The 18,773-nt window shown below is 48.1% G+C and overlaps 1 protein-coding gene across 1 annotated transcript in view; it reads right to left on the bottom strand.

Annotated features, from left to right (window-relative positions):
- The window catches only part of col27a1b (collagen, type XXVII, alpha 1b), a 40,276-nt gene extending 24,825 nt beyond the window's left edge, over positions 1 to 15,451 (bottom strand). Inside the window, exons 1-7 of the mRNA XM_047015365.1 lie at positions 14,995 to 15,451; positions 13,202 to 13,272; positions 9,408 to 10,717; positions 7,228 to 7,281; positions 4,327 to 4,380; positions 3,047 to 3,100; positions 2,891 to 2,944 (exon numbers count right to left, since the gene is read on the bottom strand). Of these exons, the coding sequence (XP_046871321.1) occupies positions 2,891 to 2,944; positions 3,047 to 3,100; positions 4,327 to 4,380; positions 7,228 to 7,281; positions 9,408 to 10,717; positions 13,202 to 13,272; positions 14,995 to 15,047 (1,650 nt within the window). The 5' untranslated portion in view covers positions 15,048 to 15,451. The remainder of the gene's footprint in view (positions 1 to 2,890; positions 2,945 to 3,046; positions 3,101 to 4,326; positions 4,381 to 7,227; positions 7,282 to 9,407; positions 10,718 to 13,201; positions 13,273 to 14,994) is intronic.
- Between the last annotated feature and the right edge of the window lie 3,322 nt (positions 15,452 to 18,773).

The following is an 18,773-nucleotide window of genomic DNA, read 5'->3' as shown; positions in this document are numbered from 1 at the left end:
AATCCAAAATGATTCACACCTTCACAAAATTAACAACAACTAACATCATTTCTGCATTATGCATGTAGCAACGCTAGTGCTAAACAACTATTTAACTGGTCGGCTCCATGACGCCGGGTAAGTAGCTAGCTCTTGAGACTTCTCATCAAAAGAACGAAGGGGAAACTTCGAGTACTGTAAGTCGCTCTGGATAAGAGCGTCTGCTTAATGACTAAATGTAAATGTGAGTAAGGTACCTAGCAAAAAGTAGCCTCAACTTTCCTCGACTTTTAGCTACGGCACTAATGCTGAAGGCTCGCTGATATAGCTGTCGGTCTTACTAGAACGGCATATGTATGCATTGTTGCTAACGTGTGCTGACGTTGTGACTGTGTGCATATGTGAGAAAGACGCATGAGTGACAGAGAGACGGAGGGAGAGCAGGGGAAAGGAAATGCAGCTGAACGAATACGCTGCGTGTTTTAACCTAATTAGCGTTAAAAAAAAATGTTTTACGAAACGCAATGTGTGGCGGCCGGTGTTGATTCTGTGGCGCACCGCCCCAAATTAGTCTATGTGTGGGAAACTCAGCCTTAAACTGATTCAAGTTGAATGAGTCAATATCAATGTATGCACCTAGCAGAGTTACACAAACACACAAGTCAGGGACAGTGATGTGGAGCATGGTGTGTAAAAGACCCTAATTGAACAGGTCCTGAGTGATGAGGCGCTTGCACCACAGAGAACAGAACCCCCCAGTGCTGGATTGAGAGTCTGTCTCATTAGCTTGAAGAAAAAGCTCTTTAAACTGTTTATTTAAACATTTACAGATGATTTTGTCTAGAACCCCAACGTCCACAAACAAAGTTAAACGCTTATAAAACAAGCTAAATAAAGATGTCATCATTCTCCCTTAGAACAACATTGCTTCTAGACTACTCTCCTTACACAAACTCTAAACTTTCAGAATAAGGTAGGGACCAGTATGACTATAACCCCGAAAGCCCTAGCTTAATGAGCAAGCCCAGTCTAGCTTGCTGAAATAGATTAGCCAGGTGTGTCCTTGCTAGCCTAGCTTCGTGAGCAAGCCCAGTTTAGCTTGCTAAAATAGATTAGCCAGGTGTGTCCTAGCTAGCCTAGCTTAGTGAGGAGTCTGGGATTCCTGTGTTTGAGCCAACATACAATGGATGAGCAGGGAGGAATGTCCCTGGGACCTGGAGCCAGAACATCTGAGTACAGTAAAAGTAGGAAGTCTGTATGTGTGTGCGCACGCGTACTGCATCATTCAAATGTCCCTCAGTGTGCCAAACTGCAGAAAGTTAAGTAATAGAATTCTTCTGAGGCACTTTTCTGAAATGTCTGTGCAGCAGCTTTGGACGCATACAGTAATCTCACAGAGTCATGTATCCGAATTTGTATCCCAATTTACTGGGTTTACAGACACAATGCAAGTGACACAATGCAACCTTTCCGCTCTAATCCAAATTATAGAACATTGAATAACAGTGGAGACACAGAGTACTAGTATAACAGTGGAGACACAGAGTGCTAGTATAACAGTGGAGACACAGAGTGCTAGTATAACAGTGGAGACACAGAGTACTAGTATAACAGTGGAGACACAGAGTGCTAGTATAACAGTGGAGACACAGAGTACTAGTATAACAGTGGAGACACAGAGTACTAGTATAACAGTGGAGACACAGAGTACTAGTATAACAGTGGAGACCCAGAGTACTAGTATAACAGTGGAGACACAGAGTACTTGTATAACAGTGGAGACACAGAGTACTAGTCTTATCTGGTCTCACCTGGGTAAGGAGGACATCCAGAGAGACTGGGCTCATCTGGATTCCTCTTGACCAGGGCATATGGTCTCACCTGCCTTCCTCTGGAACAGTGGGTCGGGGAAGCACAGCTTTGACAGACGCACGGAGTCGGAGATGTAAAGAGGAGCCCTCTGTCACCATGTCAACCTCTGACCTCACATCAGTGAGACACTCGGTCATCATCATCTCCCTCTTTCCTAATGAGGTCCACTTCAGCACACAATGAAATAACCTTGAGGACACCAGATGTGCTTTCCCAGCAAGCTGTTTTCTATTATGAAACAAATAGCTGCTAACAACCAAAGCCTGACAGCCCATGACAGCAGATTGTGTACTTTCCGAAAAGGAATAAGCAGCTGTTCGTCCATTCACAAGGTGTGACGATTATTTAGAAATTGCTACTTGGTCAAGGACCATTTAACCTGCCTGGGGCTAATTAGTGAACAACGCATTGCAGTTTTTTGGGAAGTGGACCATTATCTCAATTACAAAATGAGATTCTTCAAATGATGACCATAACATGCCACAGCAATGTCCAATGTTTTTTATTCACTAGAAATGTGAGGTGTCATAGTAAATGTAAAAAACATGATAGGCTACTGTGCACAACCAAATCCTCACAACCCAAAACACTTAAGCTGCCCTGAATCACCCTTTTTCCTCAACGGCTAGTACTAATGATATTACAGGCCAGCTTTTCGAGTGTGACAGAGGAGAAGCGAGCAGGTGCAGGTCTGCACAATGTTAGGCTTCCCTCCAAACATCCTGGAGAAGAAAGGGCTTGGCAGAAGCCTTCCAAACACTTCCTCTTTGAGAATCCCATCTTCAAAGAGATGCCAGAATGGGCCGGTTCTAGGTGTAGTCTGTGATTTAGAGATCTCCAATGTGGTCCATCCTATCTCTCTGAATCATTCAAAGAATATGATTTATGTCTTCTGTGTGTGCGTGTGTGTGTGTGTGTGTGTGTGTGTGTGTGTGTGTGTGTAAAACAGAGCGAAGAGACAACAGCCACAAGCACGACACGGTTTCTCACAAATTTATCGCAATCGGCTGGGCAGCGTGTCGTCTCACAGATCTCGTACCTTGCGACCGACTTGGCCGGACAGTCCCGGAGATCCCAGCAGGCCAAGTTCTCCCTGGAGACAGAGCAGTTTAGAACACCATGGCAACAAACTGGCATCGAGCGAGTCGATCACATAGCAGTGGCTAATCCACGGCACACAGCAGACGACACCTACTTTCCCTCCACTGGGGGCTCCACCGGGTGAGAGGCCAGGGTCTCCTTTGTGTCCCTGCAACGAAGACAGCAACACATGGGCAGGTATGAGCCGTCTGAACCACTGTGAACACGCACCCAATGCGGAGCTTTCAAACGTGTCTCGTAGTGTAGGATCTCTGCACACGAGATGAGGTTTGGGTACTGTGACGTTACTGAGATTTCCATTTGGTGCGAGCAGGCCTATGGGTTTGCCTAGACAAAGCCTTGTACTGTAGTATTTCCAGAAGGATCTGTTTATATGAAGCCACTGAAGTGCTATTTATAGACCTGGCACATTTATTTTCCTTTTCAGGCTTCAAGGTATGGTAGGACTTCTGGACAGTATACTTAGATATCTCCACCTTTATTTAATGTACACAAATCCTCACTACTCCCTCACTGTAATCCATAAGTGCTAATAATCATTTTTTATCAAGACAGAGTCTGGTCTGCTTGATTTCATAAACGGCTGATTTGGCAGTGAACACTTCACAGTGAGCTCACTTCTGGCCCAAAAAAGTAGAACATTCCCTGTCACCCTGCGAAGAGATAAGGGGTATTTTCATTTCAGTCTTGGGGCTCTCTTGCTTGGTTCAGCAGATACTTTAGTGAACAATGCTTCTGTAAAGGCTTACAAAACACAGTCATCTTACTAGGTTTGTGTTAGGTGTAACTGTAAGATTTTCCTTCAGCACCTGTATCACACATTTGAATGTGAGCAGCAGCTTGGCATTGCAGCCAGGTGTTTTGAAACGGTCTGTCTTTAAGACCGACATCTCCCCAGGCTACGTTTGCCAACATCTACACCTGTTAACCACTAGAAACTGCAGTTTAGTTGCACGTGATGTCAACTTGTAAAAATATATAACATTGTTCCCTCCGAGTTCACAGTCAACACCAGTATGTTATGGTTTCCCTGGCGGGAACAGATCTGTCCAAAGGCTGGTGTCAACATTGCAGACATGAAATGAAATATTGCCAACAAACGACAAATGCTATGTACCAACAAGGAACACATACTGTAGCGACATTCAACACAAAAAATAAGGAACACAGCCAGGTGTTTTGAAAAAATGAATGTTATAAAACGTATGGACTTCCCGTGGGTCAGCTACTGTAGATACACACAGCCAAACCAGCCCCGACAACACAGGCAAAATGAGAGACAGATAGAAGATAGAGCCTGCACATTCTTCACAAATAGCCTCAATATTGGGCCCCTGACTGCGATGCCCCCTTGTCAAATCTTATTGTACATACCTTGTGTCCAGACGGGCCGGGACGACCAGGGTTGCCATGGGGACCAGGAGGACCCTGCAACAGAGAGAATACATGAAGCTGAAGAGCACAGAGGGGACTTAGCTATGTTACTTTATAGTATGCCTGTATGTCTGTCTACCTGCCTGCCTGTCTGTCTGTCTGTCTGTCTGCTTGTCTGGCTGCCTTTCTGCCTCGTGTCTGTCTGAGTTTTAACATATGGATGTGATTTCCCCCCCTCATCCCTTCCTTTTTCCACGAGGATCCAGGGGTCCCAGGGTGAAGGCCGTTCGTCCATCACACACCATTTTCCCCTCGCTTTGCCACAAACGGTGTTCTCCACTGAACTGTGAAAATCACCCCGCTTCAGCAGGGAACCAGATGGGGACATTTATCAGCAGAAGTGCATGGTGAAGGATAGCTCCTGGGCTAGCGGAGCATCACCCTAGCTAATGTCTCCACATATTACTGTAGTGGGCATTGTTAACCTTCCTGGGTTCTCTTGTGAACACACTGTATTTTTGAATTAGTGTTGCTGCATGTGAGTCAGTGTTGCTGTTGCGGTATTTGAGTTAGTGCTGCTGTATTTGAGTCAGTGTTGCTGTTGCTGTATGTGAGTTAGTGTTGCTGTATTTGAGTCAGTGTTGCTGTATGTGAGTCAGTGTTGCTGTATTTGAGTCAGTGTCAAACAGAGCAGGGGGCAGAAAGGGGAGACATATGATAAGGAGGGATACAGGAGAGGGGGAGAAAGACCAAGAGGTCAGGAGAGAGAGAGAGAGAGAGAGAGAGGAAGACAGGCAGACAGACAGACAGGCAGACAGGCATTCAGGCCCCATCAGTCACAAGTACACTTCACATGTGGAGACAATGACCAGGAGCTCATCTAAAGCTTCTCCCTATTCAGCCATGCAGGGCATCGCACTGGATTTGGATGACACTGGATGATAAATCCTGAAAATCATCCGATAAAAGAAGGGGGTGAGAAAAGAGAGAGAGAGATACAGGGGAAAAACAGAGACAGAGAGATGGGGAGAGAAAGAGAGATAAAGGCACAAGGAAAGATACAGGGTGGGAGATAGAGAGAGGCAGATAGAGAGATACAGGGAGAGAGATAGAGGGGGAGAGAGAGGAAGATTTGGGGACACTTTGCGTCTCATCCACCTCAGACCGTATGAGTGTGGCATGAGGAAGAGGAAGAAGAGTTGTGCGTTGGTAGTCATGATGTTTAAACAAGGAGTCAGCTGGCTGAGCGGTTAGAGCTATGGGCTAGTAATCTGAAGGTTGCCAGTTCGATTCCCGGTCGGTGCACATGACGTTGTATCCTTGGGCAAGGCACTTCACCCTACTTGCCTTCGGGGTGAATGTCCCGGTACTTACTGTAAATCGCTCTGGATAAGAGCGTCTGCTAAATGACTAAATGTAAATGTAAACTGCAGATCCGCTTCAAATCACCTGCTCACACACACACAGTGTACATACAGATGCTCATGCTTAGCACGCATGTTAACGACCACGCAGCCTCCAACACCTGACAGAGCGCGGTGACGCCAGCGTGTCACGAAGGGAGAACTGCCACCAGGTTTAGGATTGGGGCCAGAGCCTTTTACACGGGTGACACTTGGGCGCAAACGGTTTTTACAGGCCATGAAGCCAGAACAGGCGCTCTTACACCCTCTGGGGTCTCACAGGCTGGAGAGAGATATCATGAACACCAGGTGACGCCAGCACGGGCTGCAATACCCTCCTCCGAACCAAACCCATTTTACAAGTTACGGCACGCTGAAATCAAACGGGGAGTATTTTATAGAAAATGTTGACACATTTGGGACTTTTGACGCAAGTTTCACGCCCCAGTTTCACGTCGCACAAGGGTTTGTTCTGAGAACTACAGTAGCCTCCTCCATAGTTAGCCACAGTAGCCTCCTCCATAGTTAGCCACAGTAGCCTCCTCCATACACTACAAACCGGGTCTCACCAAAGAGGCTGAGTTCAATTAGCATGCCCCACATCTAGTCCTCTTTGCCTCTTATTCTGGGATGGCAACAGTTGCTGGAGTACACCTTATGTCATGGCTTTACAGGTTGAGGGGGAAGGAGAAAGGAGAACCAAGATCAAGCTTTTACCCCCCACATCCGTCAAAATTCGACCCTACTACCAGTGGTATTGTGAGAGGTTTACTAGGGTTGAAGAAAGGTCTTAAATGCTTTTAATAAAATCTGACAAAATGGTCTTTCTTCGTTGTTTAAAGAGATTGGGTTCCCACAGCATAACCCATGGAGGACGAGTCACAGTCTGGTTTGCTGCAGGTAGCCCACAACCCAGAACCCACATCCTTCTTTCACACATAAATAACGTGCCACTGGACTAATAAATATATAGGAAAGTCCAAATTGTATTTACTCCGAAAAGAATTTTGGGGCACAATTATGGATGTGTCTGATTGTGCTGGGATGAATCGGCTAAACCACTTCTGGTTAAGATAAACACTACTTGAACTCAATCTAAACAAATAAATGAAGTACGTCGAAACAATCAGACCATTGTACACAGAGCTAATTTCTCTTTGGCTCCAGGTAGATTACCAGTCTTCCATCCGTTCGCTCTCCAGCTTTTGGAAGCAGACCTTGGCAGCAGCAAACAGTGCTTGATCAGAGCCAAAAGAAAAACCAAGTTCGGAAAGAGAATAACACGCCATAATCCAGACACGTTATTGAGTGCTTCATCAGAAGCCTTTTTCATCAAACTATCGCTAATAGTCTTATTTTTGTGTATTGCTGTCGGAAAACTGTGGGCCAGACCCGAGCCAGGCACCGTGGGGCTTAGTGTAAAGGATGAACTGGGGGGATGAGAGCTTGGCTGCAGAGCTCGTAGGAGCACCAGGGGGGAAACACGGCGAAGACTCACCCGAGGACCTCTCCTTCCTGGCTGGCCGGGCTTCCCCGGAGGTCCCATCTGTCCCTGGAAGGAGAGAGAGAGAGAGGAAGAGACATCAGGCTGACAGAAGCGTTACGTCGCAGAGAGATGGGGCACGGGACCACCGGCCAATGAACCTAATCACCCCCACCAGTGCTGCTCCAGTGTAGAAGACCCACATGACTCAGTCTGCTTCCTGCAGCGTTGGGTAATATCTTACACTAAGGACAGCCTGGGTGAAAAATCGCTTGTGAACTCCAAAGGGCTTCAGTGATATGTTGGCAGGTTTAGGAGTTGTGTTACAAGGCAGTTCGCTTCTACCGAAAGCAATGTCATTTCAGTCCTTTTTCCATTACAACAGGCCATTGTCAGACTCGTACCGGCAAGATACCTGCTGCTGGGACCAGCAAACGCGGCTCATGTTGATGGTGGTGGGTATCATCTACCTTTAAAAAGCACTTACTCACATGGATTAGAAGAGCGGGGAAAGGTCAACTGGAATGAGGGGGCAGCCTAATGGAAAGTAAGGATCTCATTTCCAATATGAGCGAGGAAAAAGCATGCAAGCTTTTCGAAGCCTTCGGATGTTTTACAGTGTACAATGTGGAAGCGCAGCAGAGAAATCAGCCGTCTGATTGGCCTGATAGGGAAACCAGCTCGGCATCCGTCCATTCGGGGCAAATCCCAACTTTTCAGTTGGGCTACTTCTCATCGAGAACACTGGAGGATGAGGAGGGGCGTTGCGTAACAGGAGCAGTGAACGGCACGTTGACGCACGACGCTGGCTGGAACACGGCTCGTCCCCGTCAGCGCAGAGCGCGGAGCCTCGCCGAGCGTGTTCCCCGGCTGGGTGGAGTGTGATGTAATAGTCTGTGTGCGCCTCGTCAACCATGGAAACTGGGGGTAACCCTTCTCTCTAGCAGAGCAACCAGGTTCCTCACATGGCCGCTTTCATTCAACTGGCTAACTGTCAAACTATTGTCCATCTTGTCTATTGTCTACTCACAAAATCGACATAAGAAAATCGTTTAATAACATGTCATCTGAGTATGAATGCAGGCCGTGTTGAATGCTGACATTTTAGAGCGCGCCAGTGGCTAGAATGTTATAGGGCACCTTGCCAAGGCCAAAAGTCAAGGTCCACTAATTCACAATATCTTGAAAAAACAAGCAAAGCCTCAAGCCTACCATCTGGGCACCATAACAACAGTTAAATAGGAAGAAATTACCATTACACTATGGGATATTAACCGCCTGTTACAAACTCAACACTCAAGCTTGTTATAGTTTTGAAAGCTGTTCCAACATTTCAGACGTTCATAAAAAAAAAGTTCATTTATCAGCACGACGTAAAACAGAGGTTTGGTTTCCCAATCATTTCACCACTGTGCTCTCCTATGACTCTATCCAGCGATCTACTCTTCTTCTACGGACTGGCCTTTGCAGTGTTCTGTTCAGCTGAGTCTTCAAACAGTGTTCTAATCTTGTTCTACTGTGTTCTACCCTTGTTCGAACCAGTATTTGCCCTTTGACCTCACGTGTAGAGATGCGTCAGCTCTGACAGCTTCCAGCAGGGCTACTCACACATCCACGATGCCACTTCTACATCCAGTATAACTTTAACTTGACACGTCAAGGTGCGGCCCTGACCTTTGACCTCGCTTTAAATGTCTTCCTTCTTCCCCTTCACCCTCTCACCCTGCAGGAGGAATGTAGCGCCTCAGCGTTAGCCTACCCAAGGGCTATACTAAGCACCAAGTCACACCACGGAGCCTGGCTGGTTCTCTTTATTTGAGGGCATTTCTGCATTATGGCGACAGGAAAGGGAAGAGACAGGAGATGGGAGGGAGGGAGGGAAATGGCCCGGGCTGGATTCGAACTAGGGTCGAGTGCATTCTGTCCAGGGACTTCCAAAGATGGATGACCCTCCCTCCCACTCATCCTCCGGCCCTACAAAACTGTGCGCCACCAAGAAGGAAAATGTTCTAGAGCACCACAATTCTGTCTGACACACCCTTCCTTCGTGTTATTTCGGTGATAATTCCCTTAATGGCAATTAGACGCACAGCACAAGTTCTCCGAGCAACACGGACAGACAACATAAGCCTAGAGTTCTAACACATGCATAGACAGATTCACACCGGCTTTCATATGTCACACCATGTTCTTACCACTGGTCCTGGTTCCCCTTTCAGGCCCGTGGGTCCTGCCAGCAGGGAAAACTGGGTCGGTTCCAACCCAAACGTTTGGAAGCCATCTGTGGCAGCCGGAGTGACGAGGGAAGGCCAGGTGGGGTTGATGTGCTGCACACCCAGCACTTTTGGCTTTGGTTTCTTTGGAAGCACTGCCGTCTGCCTCTTGTGGGTGAACGCGTGCGAAGACGCCATCTCTCCGGGCGCTGCGGTGGAGGACGGTTTCGTCTGCGCCTCAGGTGGCCTGGTGGAAACTGGCGAGGCCATACTTTTCCCCTGAGGTGGCTGCCTTTGTAAACTGAAGCCTGTGTCGCCGGTTTTAGGGCCGCCGTGTCGGGATGTTTGTGCTCCACCGGTCCCGAGGGGGGCAGGAACAGTTTGGGCCTCAGCCTGGAGGGGGTGCTCTAGCCAGGGGCTACCTGTTGAAGGAGCCGGCGTCGCAGGAAGAGAGAGGGACGTGGAACCACGTTTTGGGGTCATCCCACCGTTACTCCACGAGGACAGGTTGAGTAATGACGAACTCTGAGTCGGAAAAAGATTTGTTCTGGTCTTTTCCCCAGTCAGGGTGAAACCAGGGCTAAGGGCCTTCCTGGATGCATCTGTCAATGGCCGAGGGGCTACAGGGGTGACAGTAAAGTTAGGGTCATGGAAAAGAAGGGGAAGGAGCGGGGGTAGATTCGCCCGGTACGTCTCCGCCTCCCTGCACTGTTTCTTAAGGTACCGACAATAGTTATGAGCCGCCAAGGCAGACGGATAAATATCAAACTGACAAATGGCGCCTTCAAACGGCGCATAGTTCTGGTTCATCTTCCCCAGGAGGAAGGAGCCCTCGGGGTCCAGGGTCTCCTCCTCCTTTGAAGGCAAATCCGCGTGGACTCTCGTCCTCCCGCAGGAGGCGTAGAGCGAAACCCGCCGGCCGCGGATGTCCACGGCCAGGTGGTGCCAGCGGCCGTCGTGGACGTCGTAGTCGAAGCTCACAGAGTTCTCCTGCCCCAGGTGCACCAGCACCTGGCCGGGGACCAGCTGCAGGCCCAGCTGCAGCTTCCTCCTCCTGGACAGGATGGTGAAGAGGAAGACGCTGGCGACGCGGTGGGACCGCAGGCTGAGGATCAGGGAGAGGTCGGTGCTGCCGGAGGGGAAGACGGAGCCCACAGCGGTCTGGAGCCGAGCCCGCTGGGTGAGGATGACCCCAGACTTGAAGGGGATGACTCCGTGGGGGGCGGAGCGGGACCCGGACGATGGAGGACTTCTTCTCCCAGTGAGTCCCAACTGCTCCAGAACATCCACATCTACAGGACAGCAGAACCACAGTTACCACATAGTACAATATAGCATCATAGTACCTCCTGGTCGATACAGCCAGGTTGTTAAATACAGATTTGCAAGCATTGATTTTCTGGAGACTCTTAGTACATAATTCATTCCTTTGATTGGATGGCACAGCAAATCCTGTGTAAGAACCTCAATATGATTTAGTTTGGTTTTTTTTAACACTGGAATTCCTATCATTAAACTAAGTGGAAACGACAGGTTGCAATACCATACGTAGTGCATTATCAAATGAGACTACATCATCACTCTAAAAAAATAATGTGGATGAATATGTATGAGGTCATATACATGTTCAACTGCTGTAAACTCCCATGCCTCTGGTAGCAAGCTTCAGTGAGTGAGAGCTAAGGCCTTTCACTTCTGACTGTCCTTAACACTAAGCACACCAGAAGCAAAACGCCTCCCATTCATATGGTTTCTCAGGTAGCACAAGCAAAGCCTTCCATACTGGACAGTTCAAACGGAGCATCTCAGAGTAAATGGACAGAGCTTGTGGACATCATATGGCAGGGTAAGCATAAGAGGACTTTTAATGAGGCCATGCATCCATTTTACCAGCCTGAAGATTATACAACTGGGCTGTCAGCCTGTGTTCCAGAAAAAGTCTAGAAACAAGAGGTCAATGGGTCCCTTGAGGGGATAGTAATTGTGTTTCAGCAGAGACAGGCAATACTCCAGCTGGAAACGCCTGATCTGCTAACAGAGTAAGGATGGTAACTTGACAAGCCAACTTCATTAAGTTGAATTGCAGCAGACTTTCACTCCTTGCTATAAGGCCTGAATGGCCAACTCATGGGAAGAAATAAGGTTACACACACACACACACTCACACACACACACATACACACACAGAAACTACTTGTCACTGCAATCCTGTATGAGTTTAGTTTGTGTATTGTGTCCAGAATTCATCTCTGAATCTAAACCACTTGTACTTAGAGTCTAGACTTGAACTTCCAAGACATTCAATATTATGAATCAAATCAGCTGCACGAAAAGTTTCAGTAACTTATTTGGTTTACAAAATCTCACCGGCAACATTTCCTGTGGAGTGCTGCCTTAAAAGTGTGCCAGACCTTTAAGCGTTGTCAGTGATATCTGTGATGTAAACAATACTTGTTAAAAAGGCACCTGGCTAATTGGCTAGCTGTCGGGAAGCAGAAAGCAGATGGTATATTACAGTGTTTACCTTATGTCAACAAATCCACCCAAACGCTATGCAGAGTGCAAGGTGATTCATTGCATTTCAGTGTCCGATGCTACCCTGTTGTAATTGATACGCTTATGTAGCCTCCCTCTTGTAATGCTAAACAAATGTGGACAACCAAAACCCAAGGACTGACAAGGTTGAATGACTGCAGCAAAGAGAACTGTGGTGACTACAGTATGTGACCATGAGCAGCTGGGCCACGAGTCATGTGTGTGGATAGGGTGGTGACCCTGTCCACGCTGGGCATGGCTTTTCTGTGGACACACACACACACTTGAGCTGTATGGTATGGGCAGATTCAATGCAAGAACAACAAGAGAAAGCCACAGTTCATCTCTGGATAACCCGTTCTTGCATTGACACAACACAGAGCGATACACACCACATCACCTGGGCCAGGCTAACCTGTCCCACCACATCAGCTGGGCCAGGCTAACCTGTCCCACCACATCCCCTGGGCCAGGCTAACCCTTGTCCCACCACATCACCTGAACCAAGCTAACCTGTCCCACCACATCCCCTGGGCCAGGCTAACCCTTGTCCCACCACATCACCTGAGCCAAGCTAACCTGTCCCACCACATCCCCTGGGCCAGGCTAACCCTTGTCCCACCACATCACCTGAGCCAAGCCAACCTGTCCCACCACATCCCCTGGGCCAGGCTAACCCTTGTCCCACCACATCACCTGAGCCAGGCTAACCTGTCCCACCACATCAGCTGGGCCAGGCTAACCCCTGTCCCTCTACATCACCTGGGCCAGGCTAACCCCTGTCACACCACATCAGGCCAGGCTAACCCCTGTCCCTCTACATCACCTGGGCCAGGCTAACCTGTCCGACCACATCAGCTGGGCCAGGCTAACCCCTGTCCGACCACATCACCTGGGCCAGGCTAACCCTTGTCCTACCATATCACATGGGCCAGGCTAACCCCATGTCACACCACATCACCTGGGCCAGGCTAACCTCATGTCACACCACATCACCTGGGCCAGGCTAACCTGTCCGACCACATCACCTGGGCCAGGCTAACCCCTGTCTGACTACATCACCTGGGCCAGGCTAACAATTGGGTCTCGACTCCTCTAAGGACACTTCAGTGTTTCCCAGTGCTGTATAGTATCCCTTCCCGGTCCAACATGCCTGTTATGTTTCCGAGACTGTTAAATGTTCCTCCTGAAAGCCTAACCAGACTGAGTCATCATCACCCTCACTCCCAAAGAGAACTTACCTTCAGCAGGCGCGTGAGCGAGCCCCACGAAACAGGAGCAGGACAGCAGAACCCAGAGAACTAGGGCTCTCCTGGGGGGAGGGGGGGGGGAGAGAGAGAGAGACAGCGGTCACATACAAAAATGCCACAGCCAGGATGAAGCACCTTGGTTTGGAAGAGTTGGATGCCATGCCTGCCGGGAAATGATCCTCATGTCATGAAAGGCTCTGAAACAGTCAACACCACCACGGTATATACTTTCATCGGAAGCCTCCTTTGTTATGTCAAATTGTTATGTCAAAATGTTTTATGTTTTGGTTGTTTTGTTTAACAGGTATGTGTTATTTATTCGATTATCTCCCAGTAGTAGTGTCGAGGTGGTTTTCTGTACGAGATTAAGCCCTCCTTTCTGTGCATTACTCCTGCTCTGCTCCAACACGACCGGCAGCTTCCGCCAACCTCCACAGCTGTTTACAGTCAGTGAGCTGTTTCTTATCTATCCCCCCACCCCCAACACACACCAACACACACCAACACACACACACAGTCTGCCTAGAGAGAACCTCAGAGGCCTAACATCACCATCATCAGGGGGAGCGCCACCCACAGTCCGACCAAAGTAAGGCACATCTGGATCAACACCGTCACTGAACAGATGAGACCAATCGCGTTCAAACAGTGACACGAGTCGACGATGTTCGCCATTGCATTCGTTTAGTCCCTGAAAGAGCCCCTTGATGTGGCCAAGCCAGGAGGCTCTCAGTCTGGAACGTCTCTCGGCAGTTTCAGATGTTGAAGTGTTGAAGTTATGCATCCAAACAGTCCTGAGGATGCTTGGAAGCTGTAACAGCAGTGGAATGATAGCCTGGTAGTGCTACAGTAAAAAAATCAGAGCGTGAGTCCCTTACAGCGTGTGGTTATGGGTTGGATAAGCTACATATCCATCATCTAAGAAAGTTGTTTAGCTTGTGGTTTCGTTCCACCTTAGCCCCTCAGCGACCTGCAGTGAACTACTTCACCAGGGAAAAGAGGAAAACCAGCAGTGAACCACAGGTTTCGGTCACTGAGAGTCTCCTTTCAACTTTCTGAATTACTGCTCAGTTTTAGGTTTTTACACCATTCCAGTGAATGATGTTAGGAGACAGAGCTGTTCAAGTAATGTCTGCTGAACTGTGACCACTAGTTGCTCAAACAGTAATATGATGCAATATTTTAGGAGTTTCCCTGGCCGGACAGCCAACAGGCCGAGAGCAGCTTCGAGTTCACACTGAAGAAGGGAGAGGGAGGAGAGAGGGAGGAGAAAGGGAGGGGATAAGGGGGAGAGGGAGGAGAGAAAGAGGAGCAGAATGAGAGGATCTCTTCCACCTCACACACATCCCATAATTTCCATCCCACAGTAGTGGCTGGCTGCAGCAGTCAGAGGCTGAGGGGAGATGAACTGCACTGACCACATAACATTTAAGATAACGTGCCTGCAGTACTGGTCCAGGAAGACAAACACAAACAAAGCCTTTTAGGGACTCCTTTGGCTTCGCTCAAATCACAAAGCATAAATAAACTCTGCTGGAACATGTGAAAAAGAGGGGGGGCGGGGGGGGGGGGGGCGGCAGTAATTTCATGACTAAGTGCTTTATGAACTTGGCTACGGGTATCATTCATTCATCGACTGATGACTATCACTGAGATAGTCATTGTAGCTGGTCCACTGCCATGAACTCACTTTGTTCGAGATGTATTTTCTTTAGAGACATATGTTTTGGTTTAAACAACATGAAAGCGTAACAATGAGTTATGATGGTCTGCAGTGTACTCACCCCCCGACTCCAGCTGGTCTGAGTTTGGAGTACGGGGCATTGTCCAGATCCATAGCGGCTACTTCATTCTTTTTTGAGAGTTTGTACAACCGTCCAGAGATGGCAGAAACCCGCGAATTATTTACATTCCATGTTATACTTACAGCATTGACGAAGAAGCGAATTACACCAATCTACCTAGAGTAAATCCTTCCTCTCTTTTCATTGTCTTAAGTTAAGTAATTTTTCTTTGTAAAGATGACAGAGAAAACACGGTCCATCAGCGTGTTTTTCTCAGGGAACCGGAGGATGTTGCATTTCAGAAGGAAAGATCCAACTTCTTTACCTTTCCATGAGAACATTAGAATGGATGACGACCGCCTTGTTAGCTGACGTTTCCAATGTGCAAGTTATTGTGGAGTGAGGGAATTCTCTGGACTTAACACACCTCCCTCTATCGCCCTCAGCTGACATCGAAGGAAACAAATGTATCACATGAATGGTGTTTCATTTGAAGGTGTGTCTTCGAAAGCAAAGCGTGTTTTACCTTCCATCGCCACAGTAATGGACTAGTAAAACCACAAGCAGGGTCAACAATGAGTCTCAACTTTCGACACCTACTACTGACACAGCACCTTCAGGTATGAGCACAGCTGTCAAGTTATTTATGGGCCTGTAACTGTCTAGACCTAAAACAAATGGAGGAACCGTTTGTTTACACTGCACACTTGTTTTGTCCGAAGCAAGTCCACAGTGACGATGCAATAATCTGTAGTACCGTGTGTTAAAATTGCAACAAAATTCTAATCTGGGTTTCATTATTTTCACAGATGCGGTGTGTAGTTGAAAGAATAGCTATGATAAGCATTCTCATGGCTTAATTATCTCCACTTAATTGGTCTAGGCCAGCGCTCTGCCCCCTTGACTGACAGCTATCACTTCCTCGAGTGGGGCTCCGTTGGTGCTTCTGCAGTCGTGTGCTGTGAAATTCCTCTGCCAAATAAAGTCCTCGTTGACCCTCCCTCAACAAACACACAGTGACAGTGTCCAGCTAAGCCCCAACAGAGCTTCGATTCAGCTCCTTGCAACTGGATTCCTCCGCCTCGCACAGAGACCCTCACAGTTCTGGCCTGTGCAGAGGCAGGAAGGGTGCCCACCACCTTGAAAGAGCAATTCCCTTCTACCTGTCTAGCTTCTATGTCTGATGGTATATTTAGTTACCCCTCAGACAAGGGAAGTAATGTTTGTGGTCTCTGGGCTGCAGAGCTGCCTGTCTGTGGTGTTTAGCTGCATTGTCTCTGTGCTCAGTTGTGATGCTATTGCACTTGACGGCAGTCTATGCTCGGCCACGGGGATACAGGTGAAAGAGTTCCTGCTCCACTCCGACGAGAGAGACGCGGCCAGCGCGAGATATTTCTCTTTCATTCCTATTTTGCCAAAAGCCCTTTTATGATCAACTCATGAATGAGTTATAGTGGAATAAGTGGACTGGCGAACGGTTTAAAACACATGACGCTCTGAAACTGAAGTTAGAGGGCCAGTTTGTCGTTTTTTTTATGAGTTGAATTTCTTCCATTCATCACGTGACTGCCATCTTGGAGACCTTGTCTAACCATTGACAGGTGTGCAGGACTGTGCCATGGTTTTTATTCCAGACTGGTGTTGGATAATGGAAGTCATCTGGTCTTTATACCCTCATATTACAATAGATATTAGAAGTTCATTGTCTGCAGGAAATTGAAGGATTGAAGGAGTCAATGTGGCCAGCAACCGTATGCCAGACATCCACTGTATAAGGATCCCATGCATTGGACAGTGCAGTCAAGTATACAACATACTATCATCGTTGATTCGCTGTACATTAAAGTAACTATTCATCCGGAAAATGAATGGCTATATCACTGAAACTTAAAAATGAGTCACACTTTGGACAAACTATGCTAATTTCATCCATTGTATCCCTTTACACTGCCTACTCTGTTATGCCCTGCAGCCCCGAGATTATGTCCTAGCTGTCCCAATCAGATGTCTTGTTATAATTAGAGTGATGGAAAATCTTGCATGATGAGCACAAATACCATGTTGTATTCACAAGTCTTGGGGGTATAGTCCTCTGAAGCCTGAATCAGGACACATCTGGACTTCATAAAGCCATCCCACATTCTTTGCCTGGCCATTCCATAGATTAAAACAGGAAATTGAGAGGAAATATCTATTTGTGGCAGAGAAACGCTCATACATACCCCAGTGTTGGTAAACCGCGCTTGGTGACGCTCCTGTGCTGAAGTCTCAATCGTACATTCATCCGAAAGATTGTAGATTGAGAGTAGTGTATTGTGCAGATCGTCTTCCAGCAGCATTTACAAGTTGTGTAGTATGTGTCATATCTCAGAAAGGGAAACCACCTGATAGTCTAATCATTAAGATACCTCACAATGCAGTTTGTGCTGTGGTGCAGTGACAACAGAGTGCACTCTCCCTTTGGAATCGCACATCACACTTTCAAACACTAAGGGCTGGACATGGGTCATGAAGTACCATGTTGATTACTCATGCTGTTAACTCTTCACACCAGACAGATCGAATGGGCCGACAGAAGCTATGCTATGGCGATAGGAGGGGGGGGGGGGAGTTCACTGTCACGTGTACGAGCGAGCAGAGTTCTTTCGTTTTTTTTTTACAGTAGCTCCCATGCCTCCTGGTCAGAAGCGAAGGCCCGTCTGTAAATCTCCCCTCCGTGTCGTCTGGCCGGATCTGTGGTGGCGAGCGGATGGGTCTAGAGAGGAATCTCACTGGAGCGCCGCATCTCACAGATATACAGCCCTGCTGTCATCCGCTGCCAGGCCTGACCACAGGCATGCCCTCTCACGTCCCCGCCTGCCGGACGGCTCAGCCTGCCGCCTCGGAAACCTGCAGCCTCGCCAGCTGTCACGGCCGGGGTCGCGAGCGGGATCGGGTGGAAACACCGCAAAGCCTTTTTATTCACAGGAAAAGACTTTCCTCTGCGTCTCCCCCTCTGTCCCAGAGAAGCGGACGTCTTTCAGGGTGGACTGCAGTGTCACTCTTGCGCCCCTGCTTAAAGCGAATACATTTGGAGGTGAAAACGACATACGGCCTCCCATTGGTCAGGTGCTGCCAGCCGCACGTGAGTGGGACAGACAGCAGGAGCTCAACCAGGCTGGAAAAAGATGCTGCTGTTTTTAAGTCCACTGCTCACGGCTTCCTGTAAACACAAACATGGACCCTGGGGGTTTTAAATGCATGAAGAGAACCGGACACACGCACACACACACATAGACACACACACACACATGTACACTCACGTACACACACATACTCACACACACATGCAGACGCATGCTGTAAAAAGAATGGAAAGCTCCAATTGTGAGAGGGGTGTGTCGTATTCATTAAATGAATGGCCAGGGTCCAGAAGGCTGACATTTTGTCCAGATACAGTATTAAGGCCCAAATAAGAGCTTTTAGATTACATATTGACATTCCATAAATCCGCATTAAAGGATTTCATTCAGAAACGACACCCGTGTCTGACATCCCCACCGTTTCTCAGTTTGCCGACGTGCCTCAGAGCTCTCTGGACGCGTGTGTCATATTTGGATCTTTCCAGAAACGGTCAAGCTCCCTCCACACATTGACCAAAGAGGTGTGTCGTCCTACCGTGCCCGACCGATGCGGGGATCCTCAGAGACACAGGAGAACCTCGCACGTCACACATGAACGATCCCTTTGTAAAAAGACACTGGCTCGTTATATGGTCGTACGGTGTAACATGTAGCTGA

Source organism: Hypomesus transpacificus, unplaced genomic scaffold (assembly GCF_021917145.1).
Source record: "Hypomesus transpacificus isolate Combined female unplaced genomic scaffold, fHypTra1 scaffold_30, whole genome shotgun sequence".
Classification (NCBI taxonomy): Eukaryota; Metazoa; Chordata; class Actinopteri; order Osmeriformes; family Osmeridae; genus Hypomesus; species Hypomesus transpacificus.
Note: the sequence above shows the minus strand (reverse complement) of the source record. Positions and strands in the feature narration are given on the sequence as shown.